The sequence below is a fragment of the Euwallacea similis genome, chromosome 2, assembly GCF_039881205.1.
Source record: "Euwallacea similis isolate ESF13 chromosome 2, ESF131.1, whole genome shotgun sequence".
NCBI lineage: Eukaryota > Metazoa > Arthropoda > Insecta > Coleoptera > Curculionidae > Euwallacea > Euwallacea similis.
The window spans coordinates 5,469,102-5,489,008 of NC_089610.1; the positions used below are offsets into that span (position 1 = coordinate 5,469,102).

The window sequence follows — 19,907 nt, forward strand, 5'->3', positions numbered from 1 at the left end:
ATTCACTGGCCAATGACCAAAACTGTTTTATTTACACCTCTTCGTTCTTATTTTAGATGGTAATTGATCAAAATCAGATGTTTTTTGCAATTAAAGCAACAAAAAATTCGTTTTAAATAAGAAAAAGTAAGTTTCGGAGAAAGGTGTTTTCTGACAATTTGGTGAAATAGATTGCTTTCGTTCAGAAAGAAATTTATCCTAAAAGTAAGAGATTTTTTGGTACATTTGGAAACCCAATGATAATTTAGAATTTCATAAAGCATTGCATACGTAACATTTATTCCCCATTTAGTAAACAACATAAGTAAAATTTTCTTGACGAACGTATTCGACTTTTCCTTTCAATTTCGTTTCTTTATTTAACCCAACTTTTGAATCAACACGACGTATTTAATGCCTCATGAAATTCTAGATTATTTTTTCGCCAAACCTTAGTAACTTGATAAATAGAAGGGTTATCTCCGCCAAATTGTCCAGATCTCCATGCTGAACGTTTTTTCAACCTATTCAATGTTTAATTTGATCAATTTGACCGATTTGTATCTGTTTCGCATTATTTTTATAGTTTCAGAGCTTTATCATCGTTTTCGAGTTTTGGTTCAATCAGACTGTCTCATGTTTAACGCCAATGAGTAATAAAATGAGACCAATAGTCTAAGCGTTAGGGCATTAAACTAAACCACCCTATACGAAATTATACCATATAATCTTCAAATTAAATCTAACTGAGCCGGGTATAGGTGGCTGCCTATACAGAAAAGCCTATAGCCGATTTTCATCGTACTCTATTTGCATGACTGCAGCCTTTCAATACCTGCGTCTACGTCACAAACTGAGCTCAACACGCAGCATACCAGAGACGTACCAAACTAGCGAATCAAGTAGAAAACGTAACGGGGTGAATAAGGACAACACTAAGACGACGCAATGTTGCCATGTGGAGCAACAAGCTCTCATTGCAGAAAGTGTCATGTAACCTTCACTTTATTTGCAAGTAGTGTTGTATAGTGCGAGTGCTATTAGAGTTAAGTAGTTATGCCTCTGACGGCAACGCTAGTTTTAGTAGTACGATTAGAAACCTATGAGCCATCGCCTGTTAAAGGAAGAATACAGAGATTTGCTGTGGTCAACGCGCTTTAGCAGACACATGCAAATCGATCATCTTGCCTCAACATGCTCTGGAACTGGCAATGCTGCTTCATGTATTGGCCTTGTGATCAGAAGTAAAAAAAACGCCCTCTGTCGCATACTGGTGATTTAATCTTAAGATTTCTAAAGGAGAAAAGGACTGTTTCTTGTCTTGGCTTAGCATGCAATGATAAAAGCTATATTTTCCGTCTTCTTAACGGGACTACGCGAGAGATTAGGCAGTTCATAATAATAGGTAGTCCGTGTATAGAAAAATTCAAGCATGGAAGTATTGACCAATGAGCGTCGAGCATCGAGGCTCCGCCCACTCAGCGTCTAGACTAGGAACAGTTTTAGGTTACGAACCGTCACTTTTCAAGTTTGCCGCTAGAGTGCCCATTGTCTACTTGTGCGCTGATATTAATTTCTAGAATAATACTTCAGAAACTCCATTAACACCATTCGCGTAAAAACCGTCGCGATTTCACGCCTTTAACCGTAAGTACAACCCTGTAAAACAAACGAAGCCGTCGCGAACGCATAAACAATTGCCTGACGGACCTTGAAGACTCATGCAAAATGTCAGAACCAGAAGGCATGGACCGGAATGGCGGAACCTTCGATACGCCTAATTCTCCAAAGGAGCCCTCAGCTGCTTTAAACACATCCCTTGAGGGCCAGTCCACTTACCAACACCCAAATAGATCCAACTCAAATGACACCAGCACTGTGAGTGACACCGACACTTCAATGGTCCAGAATGATGTTACTGGACCTGAAAGCTTCTCAGTGCACTGTGAGGAGAGTGACAAAACAATTGAGAGTCAGGACGGCGTTGCTAAAATAGATCAAGAAGAAGCTTCTAATCAATCGAGGGAGCTGAAGCTGCTCTTAGCCCTTTCCAAAGAAGCCAAGTTAGATACTAACATATCCAGGAAGAGGAAAGTTCAGCCCCTCAGAAAGAAATACAGAGGTGAAGGTCGAGGCAAGTCCTCAAGGATCCAGTATCCAGTTACTGCAGAATGTGAATTGGAGATGGATTTGTCCAGTGCAGATGGCAGTAAAGAGTCCATGCAGGATGATGATACACTTAGCACAAGTTCCAGTGGCAAGGGCACAAAGCGCAAGAAGGGTGATGTGTCTAGCAATAGTGGTCTGGAGGAAGGTGTCAAGAAAAGTCGCAAATCACTATCAACTGATGTAATTCTGTTTAAGGTAAGGACAAGTTTTGTGATTAATATGTTATTCATCTAGAGATCATCAATTTTTAATTCCTATATTAGTTTACAAATATTCACGAACTATAGGAAATGGTACTTATATCTCTTATAAGCTTTAGAAAACCAGATATCTATAAGTTCATATAAGGAGGGCCAATGCTACATTCTGAATAAAGTTATTGTATTATACTATGTCACTTTGTGAGTCTTGAAAATTTTGTGGGTAATCTTATATAGCTAAAATGTACTTTATGAATGTAGAACAATACTACAATTTCCTTTGTATAATGAGTGCTTGCATATACAAAGCTGTCCAGCATTTTTTCTAACATGTGTATGTCATTTTAGCCAAACAAAGATATGTTTTGTTGGCGCTGCCACAAGGACAATGTAAACATAGCCTGCGAAACATGCCCCAGGAGTTATCATCAGAAATGTCTGAAACAAACCATTACAGATCTGGAACACTGGCCTTGTCCAGAATGTGTGGCCATTTTAAAAGCTGAGAGCACCAATTCAAGGTAAATACCTATTATTATATGATAACAAGTTCAATGAATCTAACATAATAATTCAAAGGTCCCCTGCTTTGCAAGGAATGACCTTGGAACACCTATGCAGCTTGCTGAAGTTTGCAGTTAAGCGGATGATACAGTGTCAAGGGGTAAGCCTTCACTACCAGTTATCACATTTTTTTGTTACCGCTTATTTCATTTCAGTCTGAGCCCTTTATTAACGAAGTCAGCGATAATGAATTTCCTGAATATAAAAAGTACATCATTCAACCAATGGATTTAACACAGCTGGACAAAAACATTAAGGAGAATTTGTACGGCAGTACACAGGCTTTTGAAGCTGATGCCAAATGGATTTTACATAACAGCATCGTGTTCAACTCATGTAGGTGTCTATGTGTCTCTCATATTTTTTAAGTTTGCCTTTCTTGCAATTGCCATCAATGAATTCTCTTAATGTCTTATGTGCTGCCTAGACTTGGAATTGTCATTAAAATCAGAAACAGGGAGAACGTACAGCAAAAGATGTACGTAATTTCATTAAGTTGGCCTCTAGTAGTCTGTTTTGAGCTAGCTATGCATGTCTTCTAATAATATTTGAATACTTTTTCCATTTAATTGATGTGGGGTGTAGTTTTTGCTTTGTAGTCTATGTAGATTAGTTGTGCTCTTAGAGCGGGTACAGATTGGGCAAATTTTGATAACCATACGAGAAAGAAAAGAATGAGTAGACCAATGTCTCAATGACATTTTTGGAGATAGGACTAATCTACATATCAGTTAGTCTAACATTAAACATCGAAATTTGCCCACTCTGGTATAGTTTTTAAGCGGGTAGTACACTGATAATTTATTCGTGAATTTCTTCGCGAAGTCGCTTCATGGATTAATTTACCTATGTAAAACCCCTTTGAGACTGGTTATTTTGCCGTAAATTCGGGGTTTCCAACAGCAAAAAATGTTAAGTATTGTTGAAAAATGTTCGTGAATTAATTTATGAAGAAATTTTCAGTCTAATTCCCGTTTAATATATTTCTAGACAAACGGTTAACAAGCAGTTGATGGTATATTAAATGGATATTGAGAGGTTTTTGATTTTAATGACAGTTATTAGTCCAAATTAGGTACCATATTATAACTAAATGGAAATTGTATTCAAAATTAGTTTTATGTGTAGTAAATGCAGTAAAATCGTTCTTTTGGACTCATTTTTTCAATGAAAATGGTTAGCCTTGCATGGGAAAAGTAAATTCTTTAAATTCTTGATTATTTGCAACATTGCAATATCCACTTTTTTGCATGTAAATAGTCGAATATTTATACAATAAGTAGCATATACATTTAACACTGACAGCTTTAGATAAATACAGAATTGTTTCCTCTACAGTGTCAAAACACTATTTGTTTTGACTTGAAAACTCATATTAAAATAAAATAACATATGATATACTTCCATTAAATATTGTTACAGTGCTCAATGATATTTTCCAGACTCGACCCTTGATGTCGTCTCGTCGGTACTGTAACAAATCATCTACTCAACTTGTGACATAAATTGCTATTAATATATTCTGGGAAACCATGTATACGAGTTAGACATATTGTCTACAGATTCTGGAACACCCTGTATATCGTATATTCCAAAAATGCACGTTTGTAGACTAATAATTCTACTATTCAACCAATTTATAAATTATATTGCTCTGTCCAGTGTGTGTCATTGGTTTTAAATGTGCTTTATTCAAGGATTTGTCAGTTTTAATTGCATGTGGACCTGTTTTAGATCAATCTAAGCTAACAACTGCCGCCAAATTAATAATAAAAATATGCAAGCAAGAAATGTCTGAGATAGAAAATTGTCCAAGCTGTTACTTGAATGCCAATACTAAGAAGAAGACGTGGTTCGTAGAAGTGTGTCCGAAACCGCATCTGCTAGTATGGGCAAAATTGCGAGGTAGGAATTGTCAACAAGATTGTTATTTTAAGTTAAGGGAATACTTTACACTAAATGATAATTGCAAGTGTATTTAGGGATAATGAATAATATTTTTTAATACCTCTGAATTTTTAGGTTTTCCATTTTGGCCAGGAAAAGCAATGAAGTGCAAAGACGGAGTAGTGGATGTTAGGTTTTTCGGAGCTCATGACAGAGCGTGGGTTCCAGAAAAGGAATGTTTTCTGTATTCGCCTAAAGACCCGAACTTATTCCGCGTTAAAAGAGCTGACATTGAGCAATGTGTAGAGGTAAAGGAGGATTCCAAATAATGCGATCACATTCTTACATATTTTCATTCTCCAGGAATTGGAAGTTCACGTCGATAACCTAAAAAAAATTTACGGTGAATTCAATTATCCGCCGTTCAAAACAGCAATTGACCCCGACAATGAAGTAAAACAGCTGCAAATCTTCCTGCCTCAGTATAGTTCCAGTAAAAGTAAATCTTTGAAAAGGCAGAGTCTAGATAAAGAACAAGGGGAATCAAAGGAGTGTCAAGAGATAAAATTAAAAGACGCAATTTCAGACGAATCATTTAAAAGCACTTTGGAGGAGCAACAAACCAGTGAAAAAGATGATGATCCCATGGAGGGATATGGTAAGAAAAAGCAAGAATATGAGAGATTTAGTAACTATAACAATTAATTTTAGGTACAGACGATGAGTCTGTGCCGGAAATTGACACCGAATTTCGAAAAACTCTGTTGCACTTGCCTGAGAATAGAAACGACAACCTTGAGGTCGACGAATACGACACTCAAGTGCCTGCAAATGTTGAACCAGACACCAGCGGAACTGAAGAAGTTCTTTTAACCAGACCGGTTGTTAATGGTAAGTAACATAACAAGTAACAAACTTTTCTAATATTGCTGAAGTTCTAATCTCACACATTTTTGATAAGTGGGAATAATTTCTTAAATATTATTTGCAGATGACAGTAAATCGGGCAGTAACAAATCTCTACCGGAACCATCCAGCAACAACTCATCAGTAGAAGATCCAGCATTGATGTCCTTCCGCCGAAACAGCGATACCGAGTGCACAAGGATTTCTGATAAAATCAGTCGATTGGACATAGCCGAAAATGTAGAAATAAGCTTGGGAAATGATGAGAAAGGAACTGTCAGCTGTATAGAAAATATATCGTCCAGCAACAGCGAGTGTTCCAGTGATTTTAGTGTAGAGTTTAAGAAAAAGCCGGTGCAAGTTGATGTGGACAATGTGGAGTTCACTATTTCCCCCGCTAGGAAGTTGAAAATGACTGACACGCTAATAAAGCGGTTATCTGACGGGGAATGTTCTACCTCCACTGAAGAGAGCTCCAAGCTTGATAATGTGGAGCGGGTGAAGAGAAATTTTAATGCACTTGACACAAATGAAGTTGAAAATTGTGCATCTAATGAAATTTTTGAAACTAAATCACCTTCAGATGAACAACATCTTGACTCAGTCCCAGAAGGGAACAAGTATGTTGCTGCAAAGATTGGAGATAGTCCAACTAAGTCTGTTGCTTCTAGTTCTAAAAATGACGATAAAAGTAAAAATACAGAGTGCGTAAATTGGACCGTAAGGGACGTGTCTCAGAAATCCGATAGGACCAAAATTGTCATCAAGGCTGTGAGATCAGAGGAGAGATTAGACCAAATCGGAAAGGAAGACAGCGAGGAGACTAAAGATATGAGTGAAGAACATCAAAATGATGAAGAAGTTGTTATGTCTAAAGCTCAAGTAGTTGCAGATCGGCAACCGAAGGAATCAGGTAAGTGGCATATTTTCTGTCTAATGTGTATAGTTATATAATATATTTATTAAGAAATCCTGTCAGTTTTAAGTAAATATGTTTTCAGCAACTGGAATAATTATCTCCAAATTTCAATCTAATGATCAAGAGCAAATTGAAACTAATACCCAGTCGCCATATGCTGAAGAACCATCCATTAAAATCTTACTCCAATCTATGAAGGAAAATGACAATGTTCCTTCAAACAATGGTGCGGAATGGGCTTCAGAAAAGAAGCTTCAAAGCAGTCCAGACAAGCCCAAAATTTCCAAAGAGCAAACTGAAAAAAAGAAGTTGCCTAACTTTCATGAAAATCCAACAGAATCACAAAAGTCAAAAAGTAAAGACCATGATGAAGTAGTAGAGAATGAAGATGTTCGATTTAACATTGACAAGGTAGGAGAACATCATATTTGAACTTGGTAATTACCTAGGTTGTGCTGTTGTCAAAAGTAATTTGTTGTGTTTATGTCTAATATATAGAATACTAACACATTTTTTCAATTTAGAGTAAACATTTATTTCAGGAGAGTATCATTAACATAATTCATTCATCTCTCAATGAATCTCTGCCGAAACCGGTGATAAAATCTGGAAGCCACAAAACCCATTCCAAAGAATGCAACCAATCGCGTCGAAGCAGCGCAGAAAACGATGACACAAAAAGGGGTACCAAACGTAAGAAAAGCGCTGATTGTGAGGAGCGTGGCGACGAAACTCAAAATAAAATCGTTAAATTAGTCTCCATCGAAAGCATTATGAACAAAACCGACAATAACCAGGAAAGCAAAGGAAAAAACAAATCATCAATACTGGAAACTTCATTACAAGCCAAAAGGATTACGAAATCAGCACAAAATTCGCCTGCTGGATCTGCTAGGAGTTCTGTGCACGAGATAGCAACGGATGAAATAAAAAGTGAGCCTGAGGCTGAAATCGAAGCAGGCAGTAGCGGTCTCCAAGATATGGAAGCGAAGAAAAAGTACTTGTCTGCCTTAAATATCCAAGAAAAGGGCGAAGCAGGCGTCCAGAAACCCAAGACACATGAAATTCGCACCCGCTCTAAAACCGAAGAGAAAAGAGAGAGGTTTAGAGTAAGTAACGAGTCACAAGTAAGTATGTTTTCGATAAGGGATAAGTAGTTGGTGTGGCGTCAGCATTCATGGGTGCTTTTTTGTTATTAACACTGGCGATTTTGAAGAATAGGCCATATGTGGTAATTTCTTTTACTTTCCTTTATAACATGATAGGTTACTTTTCAAAAAACTATCCATTGTCCAAAAGAGTGTTCAGTTGTAATCATATTAAAGAGTTGTCATAGTAATTTAATGGAAACATTGTAGGGATGTGTCCGGGGCATAAGTTGAACACATTTTTAAATGTGTATACATATGCAATATGAGGCCATTAAATTGCCACCCAGGTCTTCACAACTCAATCGATGCTAAAGTACTGCTACAGTGTTTCATTTACTGAATTTGTTGACACTATGAGTACAACTCTTTAATGCGATGGTAGGTTAATCTAAAAAAAATTGTGCGCATTATATGTTCGCTTCATTAGTACGGGGTCGATCACTATGGCAATGTAATCTTCATGTTTGATGCATTAACTTTGCCTATGTTGTTCGACCACAATGAAAACAACAATATGTTGACATTTGTAAGGAAAAAGCTGAAATTTCACTTCCAGGTGGTGGATAATATGACGAAGATCATTGACGACGTCGCTATAAATTACAGTGCGGTTCGTGAAGAGGACCGCTCGTGTCATTTGAATAAGAAAAAACCCACTAGTACTGCTAACGGCTCGAAATCTGACGGCTGTGAAATTTATGTTAGATCTTTTGCAAAAATAGGTAAGTACCTCTAAAAATTCATATTATAATTGTTTAGGATTGAATTGTTAATATGGCGTTAACTTTAATAATATACTATTTTCCAAATTTCAATTTTTAGAGTAAAAATGTGTAAGATTTGTTTTTTTTTTGTAGCCACAACTGTCCCTGAAATTAATACCTCGATGATTCCAACTCCACCAAGCAAACAAAAGGCGCGGAAATCGTTTCCGCAACCGAACTATTCTAAAGTTGTAAGACCAAGCATACACCCTCAGCCCAGTGTATCAAAACCTTCAAGTGTTGAATCTCCTGCACGAGTGGCATCCAGACCGCCTGCTGGTAGGTTTATTTTATTATTGAATGCAGCCATTGGGAAATAAAAAGTGTTTTTTTATTGTCCATTTTGTTGCATCTCAGATTAAAGTTCTCCTTGAGCAATTTCATTGCATGAGAATAATTAAAGATTTCCTATTGAAACAAGTTGTGAATAAAAACGAATTTTTATTTTCTCAGTTTCTTCCTGATATTTGTGATATTAACGTAAAATGCGTGTTTATGAAATTTAAAAGCAAATTTTTTTAGCGGTAGCCACAGCCAAGCCCATAATCTCACCGTTGCAGCAAATCGATCAAGTGAGACCTACCAACGGGTACTTTATTTTACAACCGCCGCAACAAGATAATCTTGTTTTTCTGCCACCAAACCAAACTTTAAGCTATACAGCTCCACTAGCTAGTCTCGCCAATCAAGTGATGTCTGTGGTAAGATTCTAGTAGCGCATTTGGGAAGAAGTTTGATGTATGTATTGTTAAGTTAATTGTTTCATTGCAATCGATACTGGATGCTTCGTCCCAAATTAGGCTTTCATTTCTTTGATCTCACTATACAAACAGTAACTCACCATCAATTTTTAGACCCCTTGTTTGGTTTCTGCCACCGCCACTGGCCAAGCGGTGCGGCACATTACGACCCAAGCGCAATTGTGGCATCCAGGCCTTTCTCAAGATGAAAAAGGCATAAATCCAGTAAACTTGGCTACTTCTCAAAATTATATACCTCAAGGAGAATTTGGTGCCACACCTTCATCAATAACATTACCAAACCCACAAATTAGTAAGGCTGATGGAAATACAAAGAGGCTGATTAATGGATTGATGGCGGAAACACCTACAATTAACTTGGTTAATTCGAGTTCTGAGTGGACAGCCAGTGGTAAGTGATTTCCATAATATAACTGAAAAATGTTTAATACCGGCTGTGATAACTTATCCTCTTCATAGGAAAAGTACGTAAAATTCGTTAACGATATATTCGGCTCATTCACGAAATTCTTACATTCAACTTCTTGTAAATTTGTTACGATGAGTTTTCTTTCCACCAAAAAAACGCTTTATTTTTAGTATCATCGTCAGTCACCTCTGCTAAACCAACCAACACCGAGAAACCTCCTGAAGCAGCAGGCGATCCAGCATCAGAAACCGCTTTGCCAACAATAACCGCCTTACCCGTCGTGGAACCAATTGTAATTGCCGATGGCGATGAAGATTTCACGGTGCTAAACGGTTTAGTGCCAGATACGAATATTTCTAAGATAATTAGCGATGTTGTAAGTTTGCAAAAATATACAGGTATTTAATTCATTGAACATCGACCTTATTAGATACTGAAGCCTCTACCGAGGCTAAAGCCTCGACCTCCAGGAGTATTAAGCCAACAGTTCAGCGAAGGTGTCCCCAGTGCTGCAGGCCCAGTGGCAGCGAAGATTAATTCCATTGCGCATAGGGTGGGTGTCAATTGAAGGGCCAAAATATTGAAGTACCGTAAAAGGTGCTACGGTACTTTAATTATTTACTGAAATATTTCTAAAATAGTAAGAACTATAAGCAACCACAAGTAAAAAATTGGAATTTATTACCGTGGATTTCAATAACGAAGCGTTAAAACATATAAACTGCAGGCATTTAAAATGGTGATAAGTTAAAATGGTTGCATTGTACAAGATAGTTCCCATGGAGGCTAATCCTGTACATTTGCTTCATTATTTCCGTGGAAACTATCTTCTAAACAATTTTGTCTATTGATCCTTTTAATTTGAATTGATAATTGAACTGTTTGCAGTTAGGGGATTACTTCCGAGGAATGCTGATAGAGACTTTTGAAGACTTGAGTAAAGCGGACAACCCCGACGCTACCATTGTGAATCTCAAGCTAGAGATTGAAAGCCTGAAATATAAGCATAGTATAGAAATTTCGGAAATAGAGAGAAACCTAACTACTGCGTTAAAAGACGTCCAGCGAACTATTTTGGAAGACAGGGAACGAATTGTTGAAGAGACTCGAACCGCCTGCGAGGCCGAAACCATCAAGAAGGTGGAGGAAGCCAAGTCGAAGCAATGGTGATAAGTTCCTTTCAGTAATTGGAATTTGCAGACTCAACAACGTTTTTTAGGTGCGCAAACTGCTCCAAAGAAGCTCAGTTTTATTGTTGTTGGAATACCAGTTACTGCGACTACCCCTGTCAACAGAAGCACTGGTCCACCCATATGGGGAAGTGCGCCCAAAGTGTGAATCCAACAGGTCAAATTACTCCGTCACCCGCAATCAGGCCGGGCAGCCAGCAGATTATTCTCAGGCCTACGAACCCGCCCGCCAAGGCCGGTCTCGGGGTGAGTTATTACCTTTTGCGTTATGGCTCAAAGAGACATTAGATTTTAACGTACACATTCTTTAAGTTACCTCAGTTTTTTTGGGAAAACCAGTTGAATAGTGTGAGTAAAATTATAAATCTGGGAGCGGGAGTTCATGAGATGGTGCATTCAACTTTAAGAACCGTTAAGTCAATCATTACGGTATTTCTGTACCGTAAGCATTTGCAGATTAAAGCTTATTTCGAGAGCTCTTGGGTTTACCTAGGTTTGGGCTTGCGCAGAAATTATATCGAATCAAGAGTAAACCTATTGTGTTTATTGTTAAACTAGTATTGGAAATTCGCTTTATTCTAAAAAGGGCATAATTTAGAAGAACCAGCGATTGAATTTATAGAAAAATAAATATTGGCATGTATACACGTGCCACATTTGACTAATCCCTCGAATAGGGAGTAATCGGCAAATCACAATCACCATTCTGAAAAATAAATTCTTTGCCTATTGCCCGCTATTCGAGGCTCATGGTCTGCCGTATATGAGCACCCGCCACTAAGATCAAGTTCTGCTATTGCCTCTAAAGACGATTATTTCATTGGGAGCAACCATGCAATCGCTTTCGATCAAATTCTTAAAAGATATCCAGGTTAGCGCTCCATTTTTATTTTTTAATATCGGGGAAGAAAAGTGAATTAGATGGCGATTAGTTATTTGGCACTCTATAGAGGGTATAACATGTCATCAGGGAAATATTTCAGGGGGCAATAGTACTTTGTAAAATAATAAAAAGATGCTAATACGTTCGTGGTTAAAAACGCACCATTTTTGATATACAGTGTGGCAAAGTTTCACTTTTTTTTTAGAGTACTCTCGTTCCTCGAAATATCTCTATGATAATATGCTACACCCTGTAAAATGGTCAAATAGTGTTCGGTCCAATACATATTCGACTGATGCCCTTGATGTCCCTTGCCCAAAATCGAATTCAAACAAAACTTCCTCTTAAATTTTAATTAGTTTAAGTATAGTATTTTTATTATCAGTTAAAACTGCGAAAGAACCCGTTACCGATATACATTAAAGAAATTTAGGACATAGGTGTCACAAAAACTATATCTTCTGAATTATTATAACAAATAAGTTTCGGTTTATATTATTTTTTAATTATATTTAAATAAAGGTTTCATCATTCTCATCATCATGGAGTCACGATCGATGCTCGGTTGAATAATTAGTGAGGCAACAAGAAGTGACACAGAATACTCGTTTTCTTTTTGTATAACATTAACTACACAGTTTTCACGCTACGTTGTCTCTCAAATTATTTCGATTGGATTAAAAATACAATAATAGGGCAGTAATCGCAAAATTGTATGTCCTTGAGCGCGACATAGTTTGTTAATTATATACTCTTTTTTTTTGTTGTGTTTTTTCCTGGAATATGTATATTTTTGTCCCTTATAATATTGATTACGTCCCGTTTTTTTTGTGCTATTATTAGGGGCTTTGACTAGCAAACGGGAATGATACGGGGCGTTGTCCATTACAATAACTGAGTTAGGGGGGGATCTTTATTAATAGTTGCTCGATGATCCATTTTTCGAATAGTTAAGCAGTCAGTCTTCATGGTAATGAGCAGAGGATTGGCTTATATTTTTAGCGGACAAATTATTTGGCACAAATACATTTTCATTGCTAGCATGCAGGATATTAGTTCATTTGCCTCTCGAACATACCTTATACGAGCACCTAAACTGCAATTTTTTTAATTTACTACCCAATCATATTTAATCACGTCATAAGTATCGAACGATGTTTCATCTAAATAAACTATACATTTTCCTAATCATCAATACTCCCTAATTTTACGTAAATGTTCTCCCCGCAAACCAACTATTCGTTGTGACTCCATTACCACTATTCTATTATCAATTTTTTCATATTTAAAGCCACAGTCCATAATAATGGCTCGCAACGTTGCCAAGCAATTATAATTATAATTTGAGTAATCTTTTAGCTTTCGTGGAACCATTTTTAGTATAGCTACCATATTTTCTTTATAAAAATTATAGACAGTTCTTCGAATAATCTCTCTCTCTCACCATCGTCGATTTGTTTAAATTTTCTATAAGTCCTTTTCCTTTCAATGTTATGGGGTCTATAACATTTTCTTCCTTAACAACCCGAAGATCATCGACAATGATATTATATTCATGTCGCTCAATTTTGGTACGATACTTTTAACTGAATTACGCTTGTTCTTAGTCATAAATATTCAAAACGAGACGTTGACACTGCACATATATTGACATGGACATTACTAGCCTCTGCAGGACTCACATTTACTTTATTTTCTAAATGGTCTTTAATCGGCCTCCAAAAAACTGGTTATCTCAGGTATTTTATTTGTACATATAAAAATAAGAATTACTTAATTTAATTATATAACACCACAAAGGGACAAGAAATATTCGATTTTAAGTGGCCTTCGTCGGCGCCACTGATTTCAGTTTGTTTATACCTGCGAGTACCGGTCTCCGTGCTGCTTGACGGTACATTTTAAATATTTATTGTTACGCAACACAGGCCGGGGCAATATTCATTTTGGTCCGCTGGCTCAGGCACCCGAAATGTTACAGGGCCCCGTCACCAGATATTACAGGAAGCTTAGCTGTTATGGTCTCATTTTGCATCGTGATGTTTTTGAACATTCCTTCTATAAGCGAAGTTTTCGACTGATATCGGAAATTTTATACACATTGCATGTTATTTCGTTCCGCGTATCGTTTCCATGGTTAGACCGATGAGCTGTACACTCACAAAAAAGGGTGTAAAGTTATTTGAATGTTTGGAGGTCGTTCGGTCTATGACTCGTACCTTTGCAAGAGATATTGTGGTTTTTTCTGCTTTTTTTATCGTTCTACTAGCGAGGTTTTCAACTGATATTAAAAATACTATAAACGTTAACTGCATGGCGATACCGTAATGCCCACATAAATGCCTACCACAAATGGTAAATCGTTTTTTCCAAGTTGCTTGAAGTTTTTAAACTGAATCGAATTAAAAATCGCAATACTTGCTGATCCAAATTACGACTTATCGGATTCTCGGTCCTTTAAGATAGGTACTTAACATAATTAGATAGTGTAACTATTTAATGTCCAGTTATGTAGTTCTTTATTTGGTTGGTTATGTAGCTGTAAGAAGATTTTGTATCTCCTAGAATTAAAAAAAAATAAACAATTATTTCTGTTTAGTAGTTTTTATTGAGGTATTTTTATTTGCAGAGAGTATTTTCGAAACCCGTTCAAAAAGTGTTTATGAATCGTGGGTTGTCTGGCTCCAAAGCAATGAGGGTGCAGGTAGGTTTAACATTCTTTAATAGCGCATGAAGTATCTATTAGAAACCCTACTCATTTCCTTTACGTTAACAAGCTTGAAGAATTTCCTTAAACCACAGAAGAGATTTTGAATTTAGATATTTCTCACATTTTTGCAGTGCATTTTCAAGAGCTAAAGTCGACGTTACAAACGCATTCTTATTCGAGCACGATTTCAGGTCGAGGGTAGTGGTAGAAGTATTGGTAGTTGGTAGTGTTAGGAGTATTTAGTTCCAATGGTAGTGAAAGTGTGTTGTTGACCTGAATCTGTTTTAATAGGAAGTTTGAAGTAACAAGATCATTCCATGAGTTTTCAATACATCTGAGCATCACAGAAATAGCTGAAATTTCAATAAAATTGATACAAAAATCGTTTTACTTATTGATTTTGCTTTCTTACTAGTAAGGATTGACATGTGTACCATGAGGTTTCTTCATTATTAAGTGGTATCAATTCTTTGGAGCTCAATCCCTAACTTATGTTTGTTGTAGTCATTGCTTGCCAATTGAATCATTGGAAGGAAGGCTTTTCCTTCCGCCATCATAGCCATGCTAAATATCATTAAAAAACAAACACTTAAAAACATGCTTCCTCAGACTACGACCGGTAGCCTGTTGACCATGATGGAAACCACGCCAGGAAACTACCAACTGGTACCCAGCACCACCGTACTAAGAGCAGGCCCCACCCTGACCATCAAACCAAACGTAATTACTGTTCCCTCAGCGAATATTTCCAGTACCAGCTCCAGTATTGCTAATCAGCAACCGCAAAAACCCAAACCTGCAGTGAGACTGATCGGGCATAGTATGCCTGTTACGACTGCATTGGATGATGATTCTGAGTAGAACTAACATGTATCATGCATGTATAATTTTTATGTGATTTCTTTTCGTCCTGCACAATCAGTTTCAATGGCGTTAATTCGAATGAAGACCTGCAGTGATTTGCACGTTGTTGTGTAATGTGCTCGAGCGCAGTGATAAGCCGCACCAACCTGCGAACCACAATAAGGTCATGCAATGCGAGTGAAAAATTGAATTTATTAAGATAATGGAGAAATGTTGTTTATACAAGTGATCTGCCGTTGATTTTACATCAATACGACTAATACAAGACTTAGTGATAATCGATGTGTATAGTTGCTGCTATTAGATTACCAGCTAATGTTAAGAAGAGTTGTATATAAGTAGTTATTATAATCTTTGATATTTTTATTTTTACTTCAGCTGTTCTAATTTGTTAGGCACACCCTGAATAAATGTAAATGTTCCAGTATAATTAGCCATAAATATTACAAACTTGTTTGTAGCCAGATACCCATAGTACCTAAAACATAAGTATTCTTCGCCGATTTTGCTTTCTGGGCCTTGATTCTATAGGAATAACGTGTGAGGGTGAGAATGAAATTTTTGTCCAATCGAGATCTCAAGTGTTCCTATAGAATTGGTGCACGACAGTGCCCATTTGAGGTCATTATAATTTAGAAGTCCGGTTCAAATAGGTTTTTGGTAAAGGTGATTACCTGTTGCTGTCTCTATCAAATTGCAATTTGCCTTCGTTTCTTACATTAAGGAATACATATTTGGAAGTATAATACTAAGTGTATATTTTCTAATTCCCTTTCAGTTACATTCACTAAGTTTTACTGAATTTAGATTAAACCATTAAGACCCTTACCGCTATGAACATATAAAATCCATGCTTCAGAGAGCAAAGGGCGTTACATATCCGAATAATATTTTTTGAAAAATATGATTTTGATCATATCGCGGGCTGATTTGAATTTTTAAGCAAGAAGAAGTTGCTCAAACTGTTTGCGTTTCACTTTAATTACTTTTTTAAACACATATGAAAATATAGTTTACATAATCTACATTCACATTCCTACTCACCATTAGTAAAAAATGTTCGCCCGTCCCTAAAAGACATTTGACAGCATCAAAATTACATATTATTTTTTGGTTATGTTGATTCCCAAAAATTATTTTTAAAGAAATGTCCTCTCTCTCCGTATTTTGTTGTTTAAAAGGCTGTTTAAATGGATTTAGGCTTAATCAGCCCACCCAGCAGGTTCCCAAACCCAACCCCATCCAGTTGGACACATCTTTTATGGGTAACAAATGACCAAACCTTTGAAAACCTTTCGTTTATGTTTGTGTTTACAGGATACGAAGTGGTAGTTGTAAAAGGAGGACAAAGAGTTTGTGGTGCTGGGGCGGTATTAGGGAATGCCCCCTTAGTTCAGTCCAAATCGTACTTTGAAGTTAAAGTTCAGCAAGGCGGAACTTGGTCGATAGGACTTGCAACGAGACAAACTGACCTAAGTTTGACTGTAGGTAAGTGGCGGAAAACAGAGGGCTAATGATACATCCACAGTGGATGTTTCAATTAGTTATGAAATAAAGGTACTGAGAAAAATCAAATTCCCTTCTTTGGTTATTCTTGCATTGGTATTTTGCAGTAGAAAATCTTAAATATCTATGTAATAAAATTCATGTGACAATTAATAAGTTAACCTTTATATAATTTGGAACTAATTTTTTTAAGGAGGAATGGATGAATTTTCATGGGCGTTATGCAGTGACCACCTCTTTAGACATAATAAGCATGAACTCCATAAATTGGTGCTACCCTGTGACTCAAATGAGAGTCTTAGAAGTCTACAGGAGGGTGACATTATAGGAGTAGCATTTGATCATATACAATTAAAATTCTTTGTTAATGGTAATGAATTAGACTATTCAATAACAAATATTAAAGGAACCTCTTATCCAGTCTTATATGGTAAGTAACTGGTCTAGTAATTGAATACCTCATCATTTATCTGGAGGAAAACCATCACAACTTAAAAAGATTGAAAACAAAGGTGAAAAGACACTTTCTGTAAGAGTAAAAAACAATGTTTTTTCTAGAAAACTTTGAATGGAAAAATTTTATTTGTGGCTGGAAAAGTCTGAACCTTTAATTAACACCAATTACACTAAACTTGTGCTGCTAATTTCATTAAAAAAATAGTTTGAACAACCTGAGTTGAAACAAATTGTGAGAATCACATTTTTTGAAATTTTTTTAGTTGCGACAGTCTTCTTCTGGACAAAAAGATGAGTTAGCTTGCAAATTTTTTTTGTTGTATTTTTAATAAGTGAATTATTTTCAGTTGACGATGGGGCCATATTAGACATTATATTAGAACATTTTAACTTCTCTCCACCTTCAGGGTTTGACAAAATTATGCTAGAACAGTCATTACTTTAAAAGAATGCCATGAGGCACAACAACAACAACAAATTGACATACTAAAGTCATATTTCTTCACATGTTGTTACTTAATTTATTATCAGACTGGTTTACCTATGTATACATATAACAGAAAAATAGGCACTTTCTTATAGGTGAAAAATCATATTGTATGAAAATAGTGCTGAATGATGTGTAAAGACTAATTTTATTTATTTATTAATCTTAGCAGCGTGAAGTGAAGGTACAATTTTCCTTATCTACTTTTGTTAGAGAATTCTGTCTCTAGATGATTTTTGGCTCTATTTTAATCAGAACACATAGTTTTTGGTATCTACATTGTGTGTTTGTTGATTTAATTTAAATTGTGTTTTAGCTGCTCAACCCTAGAATGCCAACATTATTTTATTCCATGTCTATGTCAAGAAAAGGGTAAGTATTAATGTTTTTGTTACATTTCATTTGTTAATAACAAGCAACCTAATAAGACAAAAATATCTATTTATAAATGCTTTTAAATGTTTTAATTAATACATTCAAAATACAAATAGCCTAAAACATTTGTTGTATAGGGTTATAGTCATATACAGGGTGTCCCAGATAAGGATGAACAGCATGGGGATCTTGGAAACGGTAATAGATACAAAATGGTTTAAATTGGGAAAAAGTTGGGCAATTTAAAGCAAATTAATAATCTGTTTTTATATCGACGAAATTCCGAATGGTTACGAAGATATCCGGAAAAAAACGAATTTGGCGGTTTTCGTTTTTTGCAAATAACTCTTATACGGTTATAGTTAGAGGAATAAAAGTTTTACATTATTAAAGCACTTTTTTGAGAACTGTTTAGCAGTGTTGCCAGTTTTCTTGTTACATCCTTACTTTCGGAGAAAAATGAGTAAACTTTTGATTTTCATATGGGCGTGATATCAATTATTTATATTTTCAAAATCGTCATAAAATTCCCTTTTCAGCCATGCATTACATTTAATATTTTTCTCAGAAACTCTATGAGTTATAGCCATTAAAGCATTTTTTGATAAGTAGGCCATGATTTTGACTTATAGTAATGGTGCACATTAAATAAATGAATGCTGTGGAAACGTCAACATTATTTAAAAGTATAAATATATTACTGGTATCACCCTAAAATTAAAAAAATAATTGTTTCAAATTATGTATTTAATAACAACAATGCGGCTAAACTTGGATCGAATCAAATGTTGACGTTTCCACAGCATTCATTTATTTAATGTGCACCATTACTATAAGTCAAAATCATGGCCTACTTATCAAAAAATGCTTTAATGGCTATAACTCATAGAGTTTCTGAGAAAAATATTAAATGTAATGCATGGCTGAAAAGGGAATTTTATGACGATTTTGAAAATATAAATAATTGATATCACGCCCATATGAAAATCAAAAGTTTACTCATTTTTCTCCGAAAGTAAGGATGTAACAAGAAAACTGGCAACACTGCTAAACAGTTCTCAAAAAAGTGCTTTAATAATGTAAAACTTTTATTCCTCTAACTATAACCGTATAAGAGTTATTTGCAAAAAACGAAAACCGCCAAATTCGTTTTTTTCCGGATATCTTCGTAACCATTCGGAATTTCGTCGATATAAAAACAGATTATTAATTTGCTTTAAATTGCCTAACTTTTTCCCAATTTAAACCATTTTGTATCTATTACCGTTTCCGAGATCCCCATGCTGTTCATCCTTATCTGGGACACCCTGTATAATATATGAAAAGAAAAAAAAGAAATTTTACACTCACAGACATACTATAGTGTTCTATAACGTATAATAATCCCGCAGGCTGCAATTTATCCATTTTCCATGCTATTCATTGTAGTTATGTTTGTCATATTATAGAACACAGCCAGGGGCCATCTTAAAAAAAAAGTACGTTAAATTTACGTAAGTTGGCGTTCTTTGGTTAAAATAATCTAAGAAACAGATACTTTTTTCTAGGCATTAAAGCCAATAGCACATTTCATGAATCTCTAAATTCCCTAGAATAATTGCAAGTTGAAAAATAGAATTTCAACACATGCAGCATGTAGAGCCAATGAACGATGTTTGTAATTATTTGTTTAGCCAGTATTAATTGATGCATTATTGCTCTCAAGCCGAACAATATTTAGTTTGTAG

General features: G+C 35.8%; 2 protein-coding genes across 8 annotated transcripts; both read left to right on the forward strand.

The window, feature by feature from the left end:
- The first annotated feature begins 848 nt into the window (after window positions 1-848).
- On the forward strand, window positions 849-16,102 carry Zmynd8 (Zinc finger MYND-type containing 8). 7 transcript variants are annotated; one of them, XM_066400246.1, is made up of 23 exons: window positions 850-2,343; window positions 2,697-2,869; window positions 2,928-3,012; window positions 3,068-3,248; window positions 3,340-3,390; window positions 4,647-4,817; window positions 4,935-5,107; window positions 5,163-5,457; window positions 5,511-5,690; window positions 5,791-6,618; window positions 6,707-7,035; window positions 7,149-7,317; window positions 7,381-7,751; window positions 8,332-8,497; window positions 8,633-8,818; window positions 9,062-9,240; window positions 9,394-9,691; window positions 9,880-10,085; window positions 10,140-10,262; window positions 10,598-10,875; window positions 10,929-11,145; window positions 14,412-14,486; window positions 15,102-16,102. In XM_066400246.1, the coding sequence occupies exons 1-23, from the start codon at window positions 1,708-1,710 to the stop codon at window positions 15,351-15,353; spliced, it is 5,622 nt and encodes a 1,873-aa protein (XP_066256343.1). In that variant the 5' UTR covers window positions 850-1,707; the 3' UTR covers window positions 15,354-16,102. The 7 variants fall into 7 exon arrangements, with proteins under 7 accessions (XP_066256352.1, XP_066256343.1, XP_066256310.1 ...); XM_066400213.1 differs by having other exon boundaries at window positions 7,149-7,751; XM_066400230.1 differs by having other exon boundaries at window positions 7,149-7,733.
- A 375-nt stretch (window positions 16,103-16,477) lies between these two features.
- On the forward strand, window positions 16,478-18,216 carry LOC136415705 (SPRY domain-containing protein 7). The gene is made up of 4 exons (XM_066400436.1): window positions 16,478-16,621; window positions 16,674-16,844; window positions 17,056-17,292; window positions 17,666-18,216. The coding sequence occupies exons 1-4, from the start codon at window positions 16,504-16,506 to the stop codon at window positions 17,761-17,763; spliced, it is 624 nt and encodes a 207-aa protein (XP_066256533.1). The 5' UTR covers window positions 16,478-16,503; the 3' UTR covers window positions 17,764-18,216.
- The last annotated feature ends 1,691 nt before the right edge of the window (window positions 18,217-19,907 follow it).

Coding starts and splice junctions, on each gene's coding strand:
- Zmynd8 (XM_066400213.1), top strand. CDS start 1,708: ATGTCAGAACCAGAAGGCATGGACCGGAATGGCGGAACCTTCGATACG. Junction 5,691..5,790: donor AACCAGACCGGTTGTTAATG/GTAAGTAACATA, acceptor TATTATTTGCAG/ATGACAGTAAATCGGGCAGT. Junction 10,876..10,928: donor GAAGCCAAGTCGAAGCAATG/GTGATAAGTTCC, acceptor AACGTTTTTTAG/GTGCGCAAACTGCTCCAAAG.
- LOC136415705 (XM_066400436.1), top strand. CDS start 16,504: ATGTCCTCTCTCTCCGTATTTTGTTGTTTAAAAGGCTGTTTAAATGGA. Junction 16,622..16,673: donor GTTGGACACATCTTTTATGG/GTAACAAATGAC, acceptor TTGTGTTTACAG/GATACGAAGTGGTAGTTGTA. Junction 16,845..17,055: donor TGACCTAAGTTTGACTGTAG/GTAAGTGGCGGA, acceptor AATTTTTTTAAG/GAGGAATGGATGAATTTTCA.